The sequence below is a fragment of the Triturus cristatus genome, chromosome 11 (genome assembly GCF_964204655.1).
Source record: "Triturus cristatus chromosome 11, aTriCri1.1, whole genome shotgun sequence".
Taxonomy (NCBI): domain Eukaryota; kingdom Metazoa; phylum Chordata; class Amphibia; order Caudata; family Salamandridae; genus Triturus; species Triturus cristatus.
Window position 1 is genome coordinate 886,228,167 of NC_140594.1, and position 15,381 is coordinate 886,243,547.

The 15,381-nt window shown below is 43.8% G+C and overlaps 1 protein-coding gene across 2 annotated transcripts in view; it reads right to left on the bottom strand.

Annotated features, from left to right (window-relative positions):
- Positions 1-2,025: 2,025 nt before the first annotated feature.
- The window catches only part of TIPARP (TCDD inducible poly(ADP-ribose) polymerase), a 70,999-nt gene continuing 57,643 nt past the window's right edge, over positions 2,026-15,381 (bottom strand). For both annotated transcript variants that reach the window (XM_085634765.1, XM_085634766.1), the window contains exons 5-6: positions 4,276-4,554; positions 2,026-2,731 (exon numbers count right to left, since the gene is read on the bottom strand). In XM_085634765.1, the coding sequence (XP_085490891.1) occupies positions 2,284-2,731; positions 4,276-4,554 (727 nt within the window). In that variant the 3' untranslated portion in view covers positions 2,026-2,283. The remainder of the gene's footprint in view (positions 2,732-4,275; positions 4,555-15,381) is intronic.

The window sequence follows — 15,381 nt, forward strand, 5'->3', positions numbered from 1 at the left end:
AATACTTTGTTATCAGCTGTATGTACATTTGTTACATTAGTCACATAAAATGGACAGAGTGTGGGCAATATTGTAATATTGATCAGGATAAAAAGATAAACACAGGAACAGCTAAGGTTTTACTCCCAAAGAGTGTCATAACCACTCCTTGACCACCTGTTCCAAATGTACCTAATTTCGCTGCTTTTCTGCTGAAACTTGAGGGACAGGTAGGTTTGCGTTCTTGGCCTTCTCTATATACCGTTTATTTGTTCTATGGGCATCGACACTATCAAAATAATTCCTTGCAAATTAAACATATTGTCCTAAATAGGCAGGCCTGGCATGGATTGAGCTCTCAAGAGCAGAGAAGAAAAGCTGCAAACCTGGAGACAGACTCCTAATGCTAATCACAAAGCAGATAGTAAAGCTGTTCACTACTACTGTAAACTGATTGTAAATGGTTAAGAAACTTCAAATAATCAATGGCTTAAGATAGCTGACCCAAAGGAACCAATGGTGTTGACCCAGAGTCACCAATGGCTGAATGGGGCTGATGCAAAGCCCCTTTTCTTCAAGCTGATGACAAAAGGAGCGAGTTGTCACCACACCCAACCATAGCGAGATTTCAAAAAGGAAGCTATAATGTGGGCATTCATTTGTCAATGGAGTGCATAATGTTATGACACAATATACAAATTATTTCTCTTTGTCATATTTTAGAAATAGACACCGATACCAGGAAATTGTGTCTAACCAGTCAGGCTTAATTCTATTGTATGCAAAATTATGTTTACAAAAGTTAAAATTACTGTCAACTCGCCGTTCGGGAGGCCGATATCTCTTTTGCATTCTTCTCTGGGTGGCCAATCCTTTAATTGCAGAGTCGATCATTCAGATGAGACCTAAGACAATGTGTTTTCGTGATTATTCGGGTGTGTCCAACTTATCCTATGAGTTCTGTTTCATCATTTTTAGATTTCCAAACTGGAGGTGAAACAGAGGTCAAACCATTCCTTTCCTTGTATTTACAAATGGGAACAAAGACTGATGCACAAGGGTTGTATCCCCGCTTGACAGGGAAACTTTGTTATCAGCTGTATGTACATTTGTTACATTAGTCACATAAAATGGACAGAGTGTGGGTAAAGAAATACATTGTCTGAAGGCTCCATTGAACATCAGTCAAGTACAGTGTTAACACTGACACCAAAAATGGCGGCTGCATTTTGAGAATACAAACACAAAAGCCAAAATGATTTGTAAATTGAGATCTTGAACAAAGGTCTAGGCTTCACACTGAAATGTGTTGGCACACTGCTACTTGGGCATTGTGAGCATTGCCCGATACTGTTCAGTGGTACTGCTTGAAAGCTTTTTTATTAAGAAAATCTCCTGATTTACCTATGTCAAGCAGCAGAATCTAACAGTGACAAAGCCAATAGTTCTAACATCTGCCATTGAGGCGCAGACTAAATGACTTTCAAATGTATTTTTCCAAGATGGCCACCCAAGTAGGACTGTCGAGAGAGCAATGATATAAGTAAAGAGAGAGATTGAGCAACGGTAGGAAGAGCAAAGTGAGGGAGGGAGCTAAAATAGTCCCCTGTGAATTGAAATGGACACAACTTATCCAATCAAACCAAAGTGAGGTGGAATAGCGCCTCAGATAGGACAACTCCAAGAATAGGATAGAAAGCCATTTAGTCAAGAGAATGGTACTGCGATATAAAAAAAAGCTATTAAATCATTACTAGAGGATGAACTCAAACCTTGCAGTCTATATTGGGCACAATAGCTATGTTGCTAAGAGACAGCTTTACCTTTCTGAAGGCAAAATCTAAAATGTATAGATCTATTAAATTATTTTTTTGCCAATTCTTTTTTTTTCTTTTTCTGACGAAAAGGTAGTGTATGTTGAAATGTTGATATTTGAAATGCTGCTCATTGACATGTTTTTTTGATGGAATTGATGAACAGTAGCCAACCCCATCATCTCGAACCCAGCCAAACGGTGCACGTCAACAGATAAACTTACACCAAAGCTTTTTCTTAAAACATGAATATTTACTAACATAAATAAAAACACTGTTTTATTAACAAAAGGCACACATTAAACGTTAAAACAATGGAAATATATTTACAATATGCACATATTAGAAAAGTGCACCATTGGTCATTGTTAAACTATCATATTGTACTAGCAACAATTTATGAGTTAGATGAACCGTCGCAGGTATCGAACGCCGATTCCACATTCACGAAGCCGTTTTCAACCAAGAATTCAGCCAAATCAACCATTTTTCAAATGGAAACAGTGTTACCAACTTCTTCATATTGAATGACAAAGTAGGGAAAAGTCTGGTCGTCATTGAATATAACGAAAATCTGAGGCTCAAAGAAATTGTCCACACAGGAGTCATAGAGGTCGCTGGTTGTGATACCTGGATTAAGCGGGGGAGGCCTCCGCATCGTATGATTCCCAAGTGTGTACCTTCCAGTCAGTACTTTAGCCAGAAACATGTAATGGATGCCCTTAGAGGAGCGCTTTGAAAAGTTGTGAGAGTAACTCGCTTTTCTAGCAAAGTAACTGCCTTGTCCTAACATGGTGGCGTGTTTGCCACACACTCGAGGATCAAAGTTGTGCTTGCAGATGCTGTCTACTGCGTCCTGGGATGTCCCGTGGAACAAATGCCTTTCGTTCTGCATCTTAACCATTCCCGTCATTTTCCTAGACATGTATTCTTTTTTCCTAAGAAAGGGAAGAAAGGAAAATAATTCGTTCAGACATACAAACGTTTCCACTTACTTTAAAAGTGAACGGAAAAATACGGGGATTCTAGAAACAATTGTTAATTCAAATCCATATATCTTAACAATGTTTTTTTTAATTTCTAAATGTGGAACTTATAATGGACTCCCATATTTTAAAAAGTCGAAATATTATGGTCTGTTGTCTTTTGATAAGTTGAAGTTCTAGACAAAGGAATCTAACCAGAATCAGAGCCTCACAAGGTATCACAAGATAGTCTCTTTAAATATGCCTTGTGAGCATGGGTCTAAAAGCAGTCTTAAGATGTTTTTGTGGCCAGCACTATGGTATTCACTGTTATTTTTCCCTTGCACTGGAGTAATTCATATCTTAAAGCAAGAGTATTAGTTTTCTTACTTCCAATTCCAAAATTCAAATCATAGCATTACATTTATTTTTACTGGCAAGGCAGAAATAAATACTATTTATACACGCATGTACACACACATCTAGTTGTTTGTTTTAGTATGTCATATGTACAACGGAGATGGAACTTTGTTCTAATATATCTTTAGTATTGTTCTTGAATTGTTTTGAAGTTACACTACTGTACCTTTTCTGTATCTATCATTAGGATGTATTTTAGCAAAAAGGGCCTTAGTCAGGCGAGGCTTATTTAAGGGTCGTTTGACATGAATAAACAACGTTTTTAAAAAAGCTTCATTGGTATGACATTTTAAAGTAACTTTATATTGTCTCTCGAAAGTAAATATTGCAAGATATGGTGAAGCTGCATATCTTCTACAGAATAAGAGCACAGTTTTAATTTGAAAATGACATCTAACCCCTTGGGGGTGCTTGTTTCGATGGACTGTTAGACATTGTTTACACAAAACCACCCTAAACAGTTATGAATTATTCCTGAAATTGTTCAAATGTTTTTTGTTTTTTTTAAACCCCCCTTAATGCAAACCTTTATTGGTAGTGGGTATCACAAGTCAAAATAAACTGCCCACTCTTGCCAACTGGTTCTTGTTTATTGTGCAGGCTCGCCAACAGTGTGCACGCCTTGTCTACCCATCCTCTGGGATAGCAATATAAAGGTCAACTCAGAATGCACCGTTAACCTCTGCTTTATAGATCCTGTTGCAGTTGAACAGTGTGGGTGAAAGAAGACTTGGGTCTATGGAATTTAATATTTTCCCAGATACCAGAATGTGACTAATTATCCAGAGGTGAGACACAACCATGTTAAAACGGCTCACTGCAACCTTTCCCATATTTCTACCAAAAGGAAGACCTGTTTTAAAAGGGCCATCTAGGATAAATGAAACAAAACTGTTCTCTTTAAAAAATGGGTATTACAGAATCCTCCTTTGTTTGATGATGTTTGCTTGGGTTTTAAGACCATTTTTTTCTATCTAAAAATAGTACTGTCAATACAGGCTGTGGTTAAAAACACTCTTGAAGGCCACAAACGCTATTACTCCATGGGTAGAGTGTTCCCCTTTAACTGTTTACCTAGTAAGGTTGCAATCGCTCACCTCTTATACTTCTCCCAGAGGAAGAGGTTTTGCACTCGCAGAATCTTCAGAATGCGGTACTTGGTCTCTGGTATGGTCTTGTGGAACAGATTGTAAACCGTCCTAAAGCTCTTATCTTCCTTGGGAACAGGCACTTGAAGGAAATCCAGGTGGGGGTCCACCATAGGGACCCAGGTTTCAGGGTAAACATTTGGTGTTGCGCTGGCAGTGGGTGCTATGGTTTGCAGAGTTGCGGCTTCCACAGTGGGTGAGGCGAGGGGTGGGAGTGCACCAAGGGTCCTATGTTGGGAAAGAGCAAAAAAAAACAAGAGATTTTAAACATGTATCCATAACCATAGGCCAGTGCATCACAGTTCATTGAATCAGATATCTGCTATGTCCTAAAGCAAACAATGAGATTAGCAAATGTGACCTTAATTTATTTTCAATGTACATTTTTAGGCCTTGCTTTGTAAATGTATGCAAGAAAACCAAAGACAAAAATACTGTGCCAAAGAACTATCATATCCAATATTGACTACCAGAATATTGTGAATGAATATATATATATATATATATATATATATATATATATATATATATATATATATATAGTTTTCTCAAAATATGGGTAAGACGTTTTGCGTACAACATTTAAAACTCGATATTGTGGTATATTTTCCATACTTGCAGCTACCTTTTCCAGGCAAACAAGCATTACAGCAACGAGTTCCGCCATTTAGGAGGCAACTGTATGTTAATTCCCACAAATCCCCACCGTCTGGTGCAAACACAGGAGACTGTTACTAAGAATAGCATCGAGGAAGCAAAACATTTGGGAGCAGAGACAATTATGCTGCGCCTTTTTTCCACTTCTCCTCCTTTTCTGCTGCGCCTGGTGGAAAATGTTTCACCGTGCGCACATGGTTTCCGGGGATTATCTGTATATTGTGCATGGGGGGTGGGGGCCTAGATGCGCATCACGGGGGGCCGGCATCCATTTTTAGAACGTACGTATCAGTACGAACAAATACCTACGTTATTCCAAGCCTGCCTCAACAATTCCGTGCCACACATTGCATATATAATGTGACAATAAAACACACCGTGAATCAACCGAGACTCTGGGGAGGCGGCAGGTGGGCAGTGAAACTGCACGCGCTGAGGCACTCGAAGCCTTGTGGGTTTTTTTTCTTTTCTCAACCTGCGCCATTATGTTTTCAGTCACGCTCAACCCATTCCGCGCCCGCTCGCTCCAGGAGCATTTCAACAGTGTGCTGGGTCAGACTAACACGTTCTGAACCTGTGGGCGCCGCGCTACTTCCCCGAAAAGGAAAGAGAAATAACTGCAGCTGTGCGCAGGAAATTGTTTTGCTGAAGTGTACTCGGCGAAATTATCAAAGGTCATTTGAAGATTGGGCACAGAGATTGAGCTTCATAAATATAAATTTAAAAAAGCTGAAGAGAGAAAAATCAAGCAGGCAACCGAAGCCGGCAGGGCCTTCCTGACGACAGTGCCAGAAATATCCCTGTTCAGCAAGGCGGACTGGAAACCAAACTCAGCCCGAACAAAAATGTTCAGGCAAGCCCCACACTGCACGAGGCCTGTGCTAGAATGGGGCCATGATGGTCATGGCAGCCGGTCCTGCCCTGAAAGCCATCCTCTAGTCTGCCTCCCACCGGGACATGGAAGAGTGGTAAAATGGCCACTCTGGACCGGGACATGGAAGAGTGGTAAAATGGCCACTCTGGACCATGACATGGAAGAGTGGTAAAATGGCCACTCTGGACCGGGACATGGAAGAGTGGTAAAATGGCCACTCTGGACCGGGACATGGAAGAGTGGTAAAATGGCCACTCTGGACCGGGACATGGAAGAGTGGTAAAATGGCCACTCTGGACAATGACATGGAAGAGTGGTAAAATGGCCACTCTGGCCCGGGACATGGAAGAGTGGTAAAATGGCCAGTGGTAAAATGGCCACTCTGGACCGGGGCATGGAAGAGTGGTAAAATGGCCACTCTGGACTGGGACATGGAAGAGTGGTAAAATGGCCACTCTGGACCGAGACATGGAAGAGTGGTAAAATGGCCACTCAGGACCAGGAAATGGAAGAGTGGCAAAATGGGCACTCTGGTCCGGGACATTGAAGAGTGGTAAAATGGCCACTCTGGACGGGGACATGAAATACTGGTAAAATGTCCACTCTGGATGGGGACATGGAATGGTGGTAAAATGGCCACTCTGGCCCGGGACATGGAAGAGTGGTAAAATGGCCAGTGGTAAAATGGCCACTCTGGACCGGGGCATGGAAGAGTGGTAAAATGGCCACTCTGGACTGGGACATGGAAGAGTGGTAAAATGGTCACTCTGGACCGGGACATGGAAGAGTGGTAAAATGGCCACTCTGGACTGGGACATGGAAGAGTGGTAAAATGGCCACTCTGGACCGGGACATTGAAGAGTGGTAAAATGGCCACTCTGGACGGGGACATGAAATACTGGTAAAATGTCCACTCTGGATGGGGACATGGAATGGTGGTAAAATAGCCACTCTGGACGGGGACATGGAAAGGTGGTAAAATGGCCACTCAGGACCAGGAAATGGAAGAGTGGCAAAATGGGCACTCTGGTCCGGGACATCGAAGAGTGGTAAAATGGACACTCTGGACGGGGACATGAAATAGTGGTAAAATGGCCACTCTGGATGTGCTCTTAAGGCAGGAGTATTTTCAAGTGGGCCGCCTAAAGGGTGCCTGCACAAGGCCCCCCCTTCCTCGAACCCTCGCACCCACATCCCCACACTTATGATCAGTGTCCTATTTGGGATTAGGGTAGGGTCGCAACATTATCCAAAGGAGAAGCAGATAAGGGGTCGGGTGAAGGAACTCTAAGGATTTTTAGCAGGAATCAGGCAGGGAAAAGTCGAAGTGGGTTATTTAGGGTTTTGTGGAGTTGTAGCCCTGTTCTGAGTCAGCACCATGGTTGACACACCACATTTAGAGGTCAGGGAGCCTCCATGTTTCCAGTGATGGAACCTCAGTTGGCTCCAGAGAGGGAACCCTTCGTTTGAGGATCCATTCAAACTATGAACTCCCCCAGACACCTAGAGGGGACTCAGTTTGCCGTGTGTGCTACGGAATATTGACAATAACTGAATCACTGACTTCATCGTCTTAGGCGTTCTCGCACACACTGTTGATAAAGTGATCAGTGATGTAATCCTTTCTTTGCTCCTGTTGGTGGTCTGGCTGCCACATAGCCAATGGCTTTTATGGTTCCTAAGTTAGTTGTGGGCAAGTTAGTCAGCAAAGCACAATACAAACCCACCTATGACTGCGCTAAACGCTGAACCACAATATTAGGACAAAGGCGGCAATCTCCAACTGCCATGCATTCGTTTCCCCAGTGGGTAGAAAAAAATAAGCTTCCGCTCACCCTCAAGGCAAGATCACTTGTCAGTGAATTCCAGAGAAGGCAACTGCATCCATGCAGTGCTACTATACTCATGCAAGTCGGCTGCCTTGGATATAGCTGAAGTGCTGCTACACTTGTGTAAGAGTGCTGTGTCTGATACAGCTGAAGTGCTGCTACACTCGAGTAAGTGTGCTCTGTCTGATACAGCTGCAGTGATGCTACACTCGTGCAAGTGTGCTGCTTTGGATACAGCTGAAGTGCTGCTACACTCGTGTAAGTGTGCTGTGCCTGATACAGCTGAAGTGCTGCTACACTCATGTAAGTGTGCTGTGTCTGATACAGCGACAGAGCTGCTACACTCGTGCAAGTGTGCTGCTTTGGATACAGCTGAAGTGCTGCTACACTCGTGTAAGTGTGCTGTGCCTGATACAGCTGAAGTGCTGCTACACTCATGTAAGTGTGCTGTGTCTGATACAGCGACAGTTCTGCTACACTCATGTAAGGGTGCTGTGTCTGATACAGCGACAGTGCTGCTACAGTCGTGAAAGTGTGCTGCTTTGGATACAGCTGAAGTGCTGCTACACTCATGTAAGTGTCCTGTGTCTGATACAGCTGCAGTGATGCTACACTCGTGCAAGTGTGCTGCTTTGGATACAGCGGCAGTGCTGCTACACTCGTGCAAGTGTGCTGCTTTGGATACAGCTGAAGTGCTGCTACACTCATGTAAGTGTCCTGTGTCTGATACAGCTGCAGTGATGCTACACTCGTGCAAGTGTGCTGCTTTGGATACAGCGGCAGTGCTGCTACACTCGTGCAAGTGTGCTGCTTTGGATACAGCGGCAGTGCTGCTACATTCGTGCAACTGTACTGCTTTGGATACAGCTGAAGTGCTGCTACACTCGTGTAAGTGTGCTGTGTCTGATACAGCTCCAGTGATGCTGCACTTGTACAATTTTGCTGCTTTGGATACATCGGCAGTGCTACTGCACTCATGCAAGTGTGCAGCGTTGGATAAAGCAGCAGCAGTGCAACACTCGTGCAAGAGTGCTGCTTCGGATATAGCAGCAGTGCTGCTATACTCACGAAAGTGTGCTTCTTTGGACACAGTGGCAGTGCAGCTGCACCCTGGTAACTGTGCTGCTTTGGATACAGCTGTAATGCGGCTACACTTGTGCAAGTGTGCAGCGTTGGATAAAGCAGCAGCGGTGCAACACTCGTGCAAGAGTGCTGCTTCGGATATAGCAGCAGTGCTGCTATACTCACGAAAGTGTGCTTCTTTGGACACAGTGGCAGTGCAGCTGCACCCTGGTAACTGTGCTGCTTTGGATACAGCTGTAATGCGGCTACACTTGTGCAAGTGTGCAGCGTTGGATAAAGCAGCAGCGGTGCAACACTCGTGCAAGAGTGCTGCTTCGGATATAGCAGCAGTGCTGCTATACTCACGAAAGTGTGCTTCTTTGGACACAGTGGCAGTGCAGCTGCACCCTGGTAACTGTGCTGCTTTGGATACAGCTGTAATGCGGCTACACTTGTGCAAGTGTGCAGCATTGGATAAAGCAGCAGTGGTGCTACACTCGTGCAAGAGTGCTGCTTCGGATACAGCAGCAGTGCTGCTATACTCACGAAAGTGTGCTTCTTTGGACATAGTGGCAGTGCAGCTGCACCCTGGTAACTGTGCTGCTTTGGATACAGCTGCTGAGTAAATACACTTGTGCAAGGGAGCTGCTTTGAGTACAGCTGCAATGCGGCTTAACTCATGAAATTGTGCTGATTTGGACACAGCTGCGGTGTGGCTACACTCATCCAAGTGTGCTGCTTTGGAAACAGCTGTAGTGCTGCTACACTCATGCATGTGTGTTGCACTGGATGCAGCTGCGGATGTCGCGCAAACCATGAATCAACCATTGAGGGAGTAAGTTAGGGCCTCTGGAACTGTGCGGGAGGGGTAGACCAAATTCTGTAACAGGGTTGTATTGGCAAAGGTTTCACCTCATTAGTATCAGCTTAAAACTTAGACATCAATAAGCAGCTGCAAGGTGCGCCCAGTCAACCTTTGTTAAGGGCTTGTCACTGTTCGGCAAAAGGTTACTCCGTTTTTAGTCATTTTTAGCCCATATGTGATAAAAACTGTTTTTTGTAAAAAAATTAAAAAAAATCCGCAGGTTGTGCAGCAGCTAATGGATTATGTGTTATGGTATTTCATTTTTTTAACATTTACGTCCGTATTTATCCATATTTTTTGGGGCCATCTTATTGGTATTTATTCATGTTTTAAGAATAAACGGAGATGGAAAATTGTTTATTTCCGCATTTAACTGCTGGACATGCACACAAACATGGAGGCCTGTCACGTTTTAGCAAGTTCAGTAGCCACGCATATCAAAAGACTACACTTACAAGTATATATTAGTTTTCTGCTTTAAATATATGTTAATATACGCCTGTATTTAAGGAAATCTCATACTGGTGTTTAACTCTCCATGCTGTCTATCTGCTCAGCTGTGGCCTCGAATTCATGAAAGACAGCATGGAGAATGTCAGACAAGACGCACCATTTTCAGTATTTTTCTGCTGTTAAAAATAAATACAGACAAGAAACATATTGTTCTCTATCTGTATTTATCTGTAAAAAACATTAAAAACGGAAAACCGTAAACCCTAATTATGTGGCACGAATAAAGACAATGAAATTGATGCATGATCGTATTATTTCAGTGGCCTCGATTTTACCATTTTAAAAATATGGCTACGGCTAAGCATCAAAAAACTACAGCTTTCAAGTATTTTATCCCATTATATAATAATTTAATCCAGCATGAATTATTCACTCTAGTGTACTTCACACTGATGACAGTTTCAGGACATAATTAAACAGCATGAGGCATTAATCAGATTACACATTCCAGTTGGTCTGAGTAAGCCACAGCAGGGCTCTTGGGAAGCCCGGCATCGCTGGTGGGGCGGGGTAGGGAGGGTTGGAGGAGAGGTTGAGGGTGGGCGGAGTGGAAGGCAGTTCGGCAATGGTCTGGGTCATATCGTACAGTCGGCATCGCTGCAGGTAGGGGCTCCAGTGAGGGTGCACCACCAGTTACACTGGAGGGGAGTGTTCTGGCCAGGTGCAGGCTGGGCATCATTACAGTCGCGGGAACTGGTCAGGACTCCCATTGACTGGTCCTGATATGAGTCCACATGGATGATCATAATGACTTAATTGTAGATCAGGGCAGAACAGAATCATTTAAAACAAATTATCAATAAACCCACTGCTAAAGACTGCTGCTGGCTGCAACCGTGCGGGTTGCATGAGCCGCTCCGATTAGGGATTAGGACTATAAATGAACATGGTGGATTGGTGGCCGCCAGACTGTGCCGGCACTGGACTGGTCACATTGCTCTTTTTTCAGGGCTAGGGCATGTGCTGTGGAACATATGAAGAGTTACCAACAAGTTTGCTAATACTGCATCTAATTTTAACCTTAAAACAACTTAAGAGGGCACATTTTGAGAAGCAACAAAATGCATCGAAGACCTTTCTTTTCGCCGACTAAATCAGTCAATTTTATTTACTTCAAAGATACCTTATCATCCTTCCATATTGCGAAAATCAAAGAAGGTCTTAGCAATGTACATAGAGCTGTTTATATATTTTTTTGTAAAGTCTGATTGTAATGAATGAATGGTTTGTGGTACCAGTGTGTTTGGAGTGAAGAACTGTTGTGTGTCACGAATGTTTTGAATGACTGAATAGTGTGTTAAAAGATTGTCTTAAATATATCTCATTGTGGTGAGGTGTAACCTTCTTTGATTTTCGCAATATGGAAGGATGATAAAGTATCTTTGAAGTAAATAAAATTGACTGATTTAGTCGACGAAAAGAAAGGTCTTCGATGCATTTTGTTGCTTCTCAAAATGTGCCCTCTTAAATTGTTTTGAGGTTAAAATTAGATGCAGTATTAGCAAACTTGTTGTTAACTCTTATTACAGGCTCAGCTTTACTGCCTTTGGCCTACCTCCATTTTTGGTTTGGGTGGAACATATGAAGGGCATCCATCTCCTAAATCGAGGCAGAGAAATTAAGACTAAAAAACGATGCACGTACAGAGTGAATATATTAGGTGGTTTGGCCAGTGATCATTACTCCTGTACGTTGAAAATGCGTGACCCGGCAGGCGCACTGTGTTCATTCCCTGAAAACCATATTCAGTGGCTCATGGACTATGCAATGAGGATGTAGTCACAGCAGTAATGCCATAGACAGCTGGATGACTCTGTGAGGTATATGGTGGCGACCGAGCCATGCAGTGTGTGCAGGCCACGAGCTGTCCACGAGCCTTGCAGTCTTCAAGTGTTAGCAACTTGTGAATCATTTACAAATCACATTCGAGTGCCATGCAGCAAAATATGAAAAACAAGCAATTATTTCTCCGTCAAGAAGTTGAAAAGAACGTATTTAGATGGACCACTTAAATGTCGAATCCTTTGACTTCCTGACGTTGCCATTGTGAGTACACACACCTGGGCATTTGTCTGATTTCTGAGGTAACACAAACATCGCTTCCAGCACGCACAAAAAACGCACAAAAACAATCAGTGACATGACCATTGACAAATCTACCTACTCTTGGCGTACGCCATTCACAGTTCTTTATAGAAATAAGGAGGGCATTTATTTTTTCACGCTACAGAGCGTCATATTTACTGAGATCGGCCTGCTGCTACGATCGTCTCCCGGGCAGGCGCTCCAATGCGGCTCTCCTCTGCCCGGCACAGACCCGCGCCATGGGTGCAGAGAGGAGCCTTGTGCCTTCCGGAAGCACATCCCCTTTCAGCATGAATTGCAGTGCCTACTGGAAGTGTGCTGTGCACTTCAGCATTCATGCAAAGCATAGTGTTGGGGGCTTCTTTTTTTTAAATGCCCACATTTCCCCTTGTTCATAATTGCTTTAAGGCTGGGCTTTTTTCTGAAACAAGACCTGGACTGGTTATCTTAGTAGATCGTCACGATTAGAACTTGTAATCGAGCGTGGTGGAAATTCGCTGAAAACCGCGTGGACGTGCCTCCGCGCAGGCCTCCCAGTGCAAGCCTGAAAAGGCACTAGCTGGTAGGAAACGCCATTCCTGAATATGACCGCCATGAAGCAACTCTCGGTTTAACAAAAACACAAGTGAAAGTGGGTTTCCGCGGTGATCGTTTCCCAGGCCCCGCTTCCACATCGCCCAATGTGAAGTAACACTCGCGGACAATCCGCGCTCGGGCCGGGGAGCCCCCAGTGAACTCGCTTTTGATTGGCCCAGCAGGCTGGCCTGCCAGTCACACTAATGACTTCCACCCTTCCTCCTAGGGGGACAATGTGTTCCTAACTACTGGACTCCAACAATAACGCTTCCAGCTGTGCCATGAGATCACAGAAATGGCATTTTTATTGGTTCTAATCAAAAAGGGCTCAAAAGCTGCACTCCGCTCACGCGGCCTTTGATGCGTCAGCGCGCCCCGCGTCGCGGCGAAACGTGGAGGGGCTGCGTACAGACTGTTCACGGGAACGAAGGAAGTGTTTTTGAACTTTCCCTTCATGGATAATTGAAAACTCCTGGGCGGCACGAAACACATCAGGAGAAACTCACAGAGCCCACCAGCCCGATCAAACGGGAATGAAAGTCTGAAACGTGGGTAGTGCTTAATTTGTAAAATAATAACTGCCGGTACCCAAGGTTTTGCTCGCATCCTACATTTCTAAAGTCGGTGGGTTAGATAGTTTTGATTGCATCTAATGTCTCTTTCCTCCACCGGCAGACACTCCGTGCCCTTAATTCACTCTTGCAGGTTCTTTTACATCCATGTATTCTATCTTTGTGTTTGCTTTTCCGTCTTTTTCTTCTTCCTTTCCCCCTCGTGTGTTTTCCGTCTCAAAGTCTGATGAGGTAAAATAAGTCCTGGTGGGACCCACCTGCAGCTACCGGCTCAAATCAAGCGCTGAAACCATCATTCATTTACGCTTTGGCAGCCACACGGGATTAGGTCGCTGGTTTACTTTTCATTTACAATCGGTGTCTCTTTGTTGCAGCCCGTTTCAAAGTTTAATAATTCAAGCGATGTTACGCTCTGCTGGTTTTAGAACATGATCTTCCATGTTCAACAGACGTGCATGGGGAAGGGGGGGATTCATGGGTTTGAGGGTATATTCCATCATGAAGATATTGCTGCATTGATGTCATTTCGCATGAGAAGCCTGGACAAAATGTCAGCCTGTCCAGGCAAATAGAAATCTTTCTTACGCTAGCACCCTCCTGAATCCCTTCTCCTCCCCCCCCCCCCACACACACACTACAGAGCTGAGCTGCAGGGCGACAAAGATGAGGAAGACGCAGTCCTTCTTATGCCAGGCTTCGAGGTTTTAGAACCTTCTAGTGAATGAACTACGTCCACGGTGACTGGAATTATGCAATTTTGCAGCCATTATATTTCTCTCATAAATATGGATTTGCTACATAATCTTCTGCATAATCTGCAGATTGTGCAGAAAAAAGAAACTTACTGAAAGTGCAGCAACACATGCCAAGCAGTGCAACACTCTTTGCTTGGGTTGACCGGTCAGCTTTTGATTTCTTGTTGCTGTAGTTGGGTGTTAAACTGGTACTAATGAGGTGAAATCTTTTTTCCCAGGTAGTGTTAAAGTGTAAGAATGGCAATATAGTGAAGTAATAGGATCACAAATGTGTGCTGCACTATGCCACGTAATGTGGTCAACCCTGCAGAATAATGTGGTCCAACCTTGCCACATAATTCCCAGACTAAAACTCAATCTTAACTTGCTATCCTCCTGGAAAGACCTAAAAAACGGCATCTGTTTAGTATTTTCCTCATTTCCCCGCCCAGTTCTGAGCACCTCCATCAAGATGGCTTCTTGTTACATCAGTCAACTTTTATGTGAAGAGCTCAGTTGCCCTTGTGGCCAGGCCTGTAGTTTACAACATCCGTAAATAAGTAAGAAAAGGCTGCCCAAGCAAAAATGCACCTCAAAGGGATTAAGAGGAACCATCTTTTGGAGCAGTAATAATCCCCAAAAGCTCATCAGTTTGTGATTAAGGCAGAGCTGATCAATCTCACAGCTGTGCAAAAGCACTCCGCATTAACTTGCATGCAAACCTCTATCTGCTAAGACATAGCCTTCACACAAATGGACAGACTGCTGGAGGAAAGGTTTACAGGAGGGGAACAAAGATGGCCCACCAAGCCTCTATGTATACCTTCCCAGGGAGGACTTTCACAAAGAAACCTCTGTCTTATGTTTAACGCTTCCCTGTAGCCACTAAGCAAGTTATTTCAAGTTTCTATGCCCTGAGGTAGAAAAATGGCTGCCACTTGTTGCCACTGGCCTCCACAAACACTTTTCTTGGGAAATCCAAGTGGCTTGCTTGTAAGACGCGAAGCAGCGGGACAGAGACGTGCATCTTCTAATACTAGGCAGAGACTGCCTTGGAAGGATGATTGCAGGTCACCATCTTTCAAGGTGAAGGTCTGTCCTCCAATGGAGCGCATAGAGGAAAAGCGGATTAATGTTTTTATATACGTAAGCACTCAAAATAAAGTATGACCATATTTTGGTTACTTCTTGACCATGTGGCTATTACACTGGCGCTTTGTAACTCAAACCATTTCCAACAAGCATATGAACTAGTTCAAAATCACAACAGCCAGTTTTCTGCAAACGA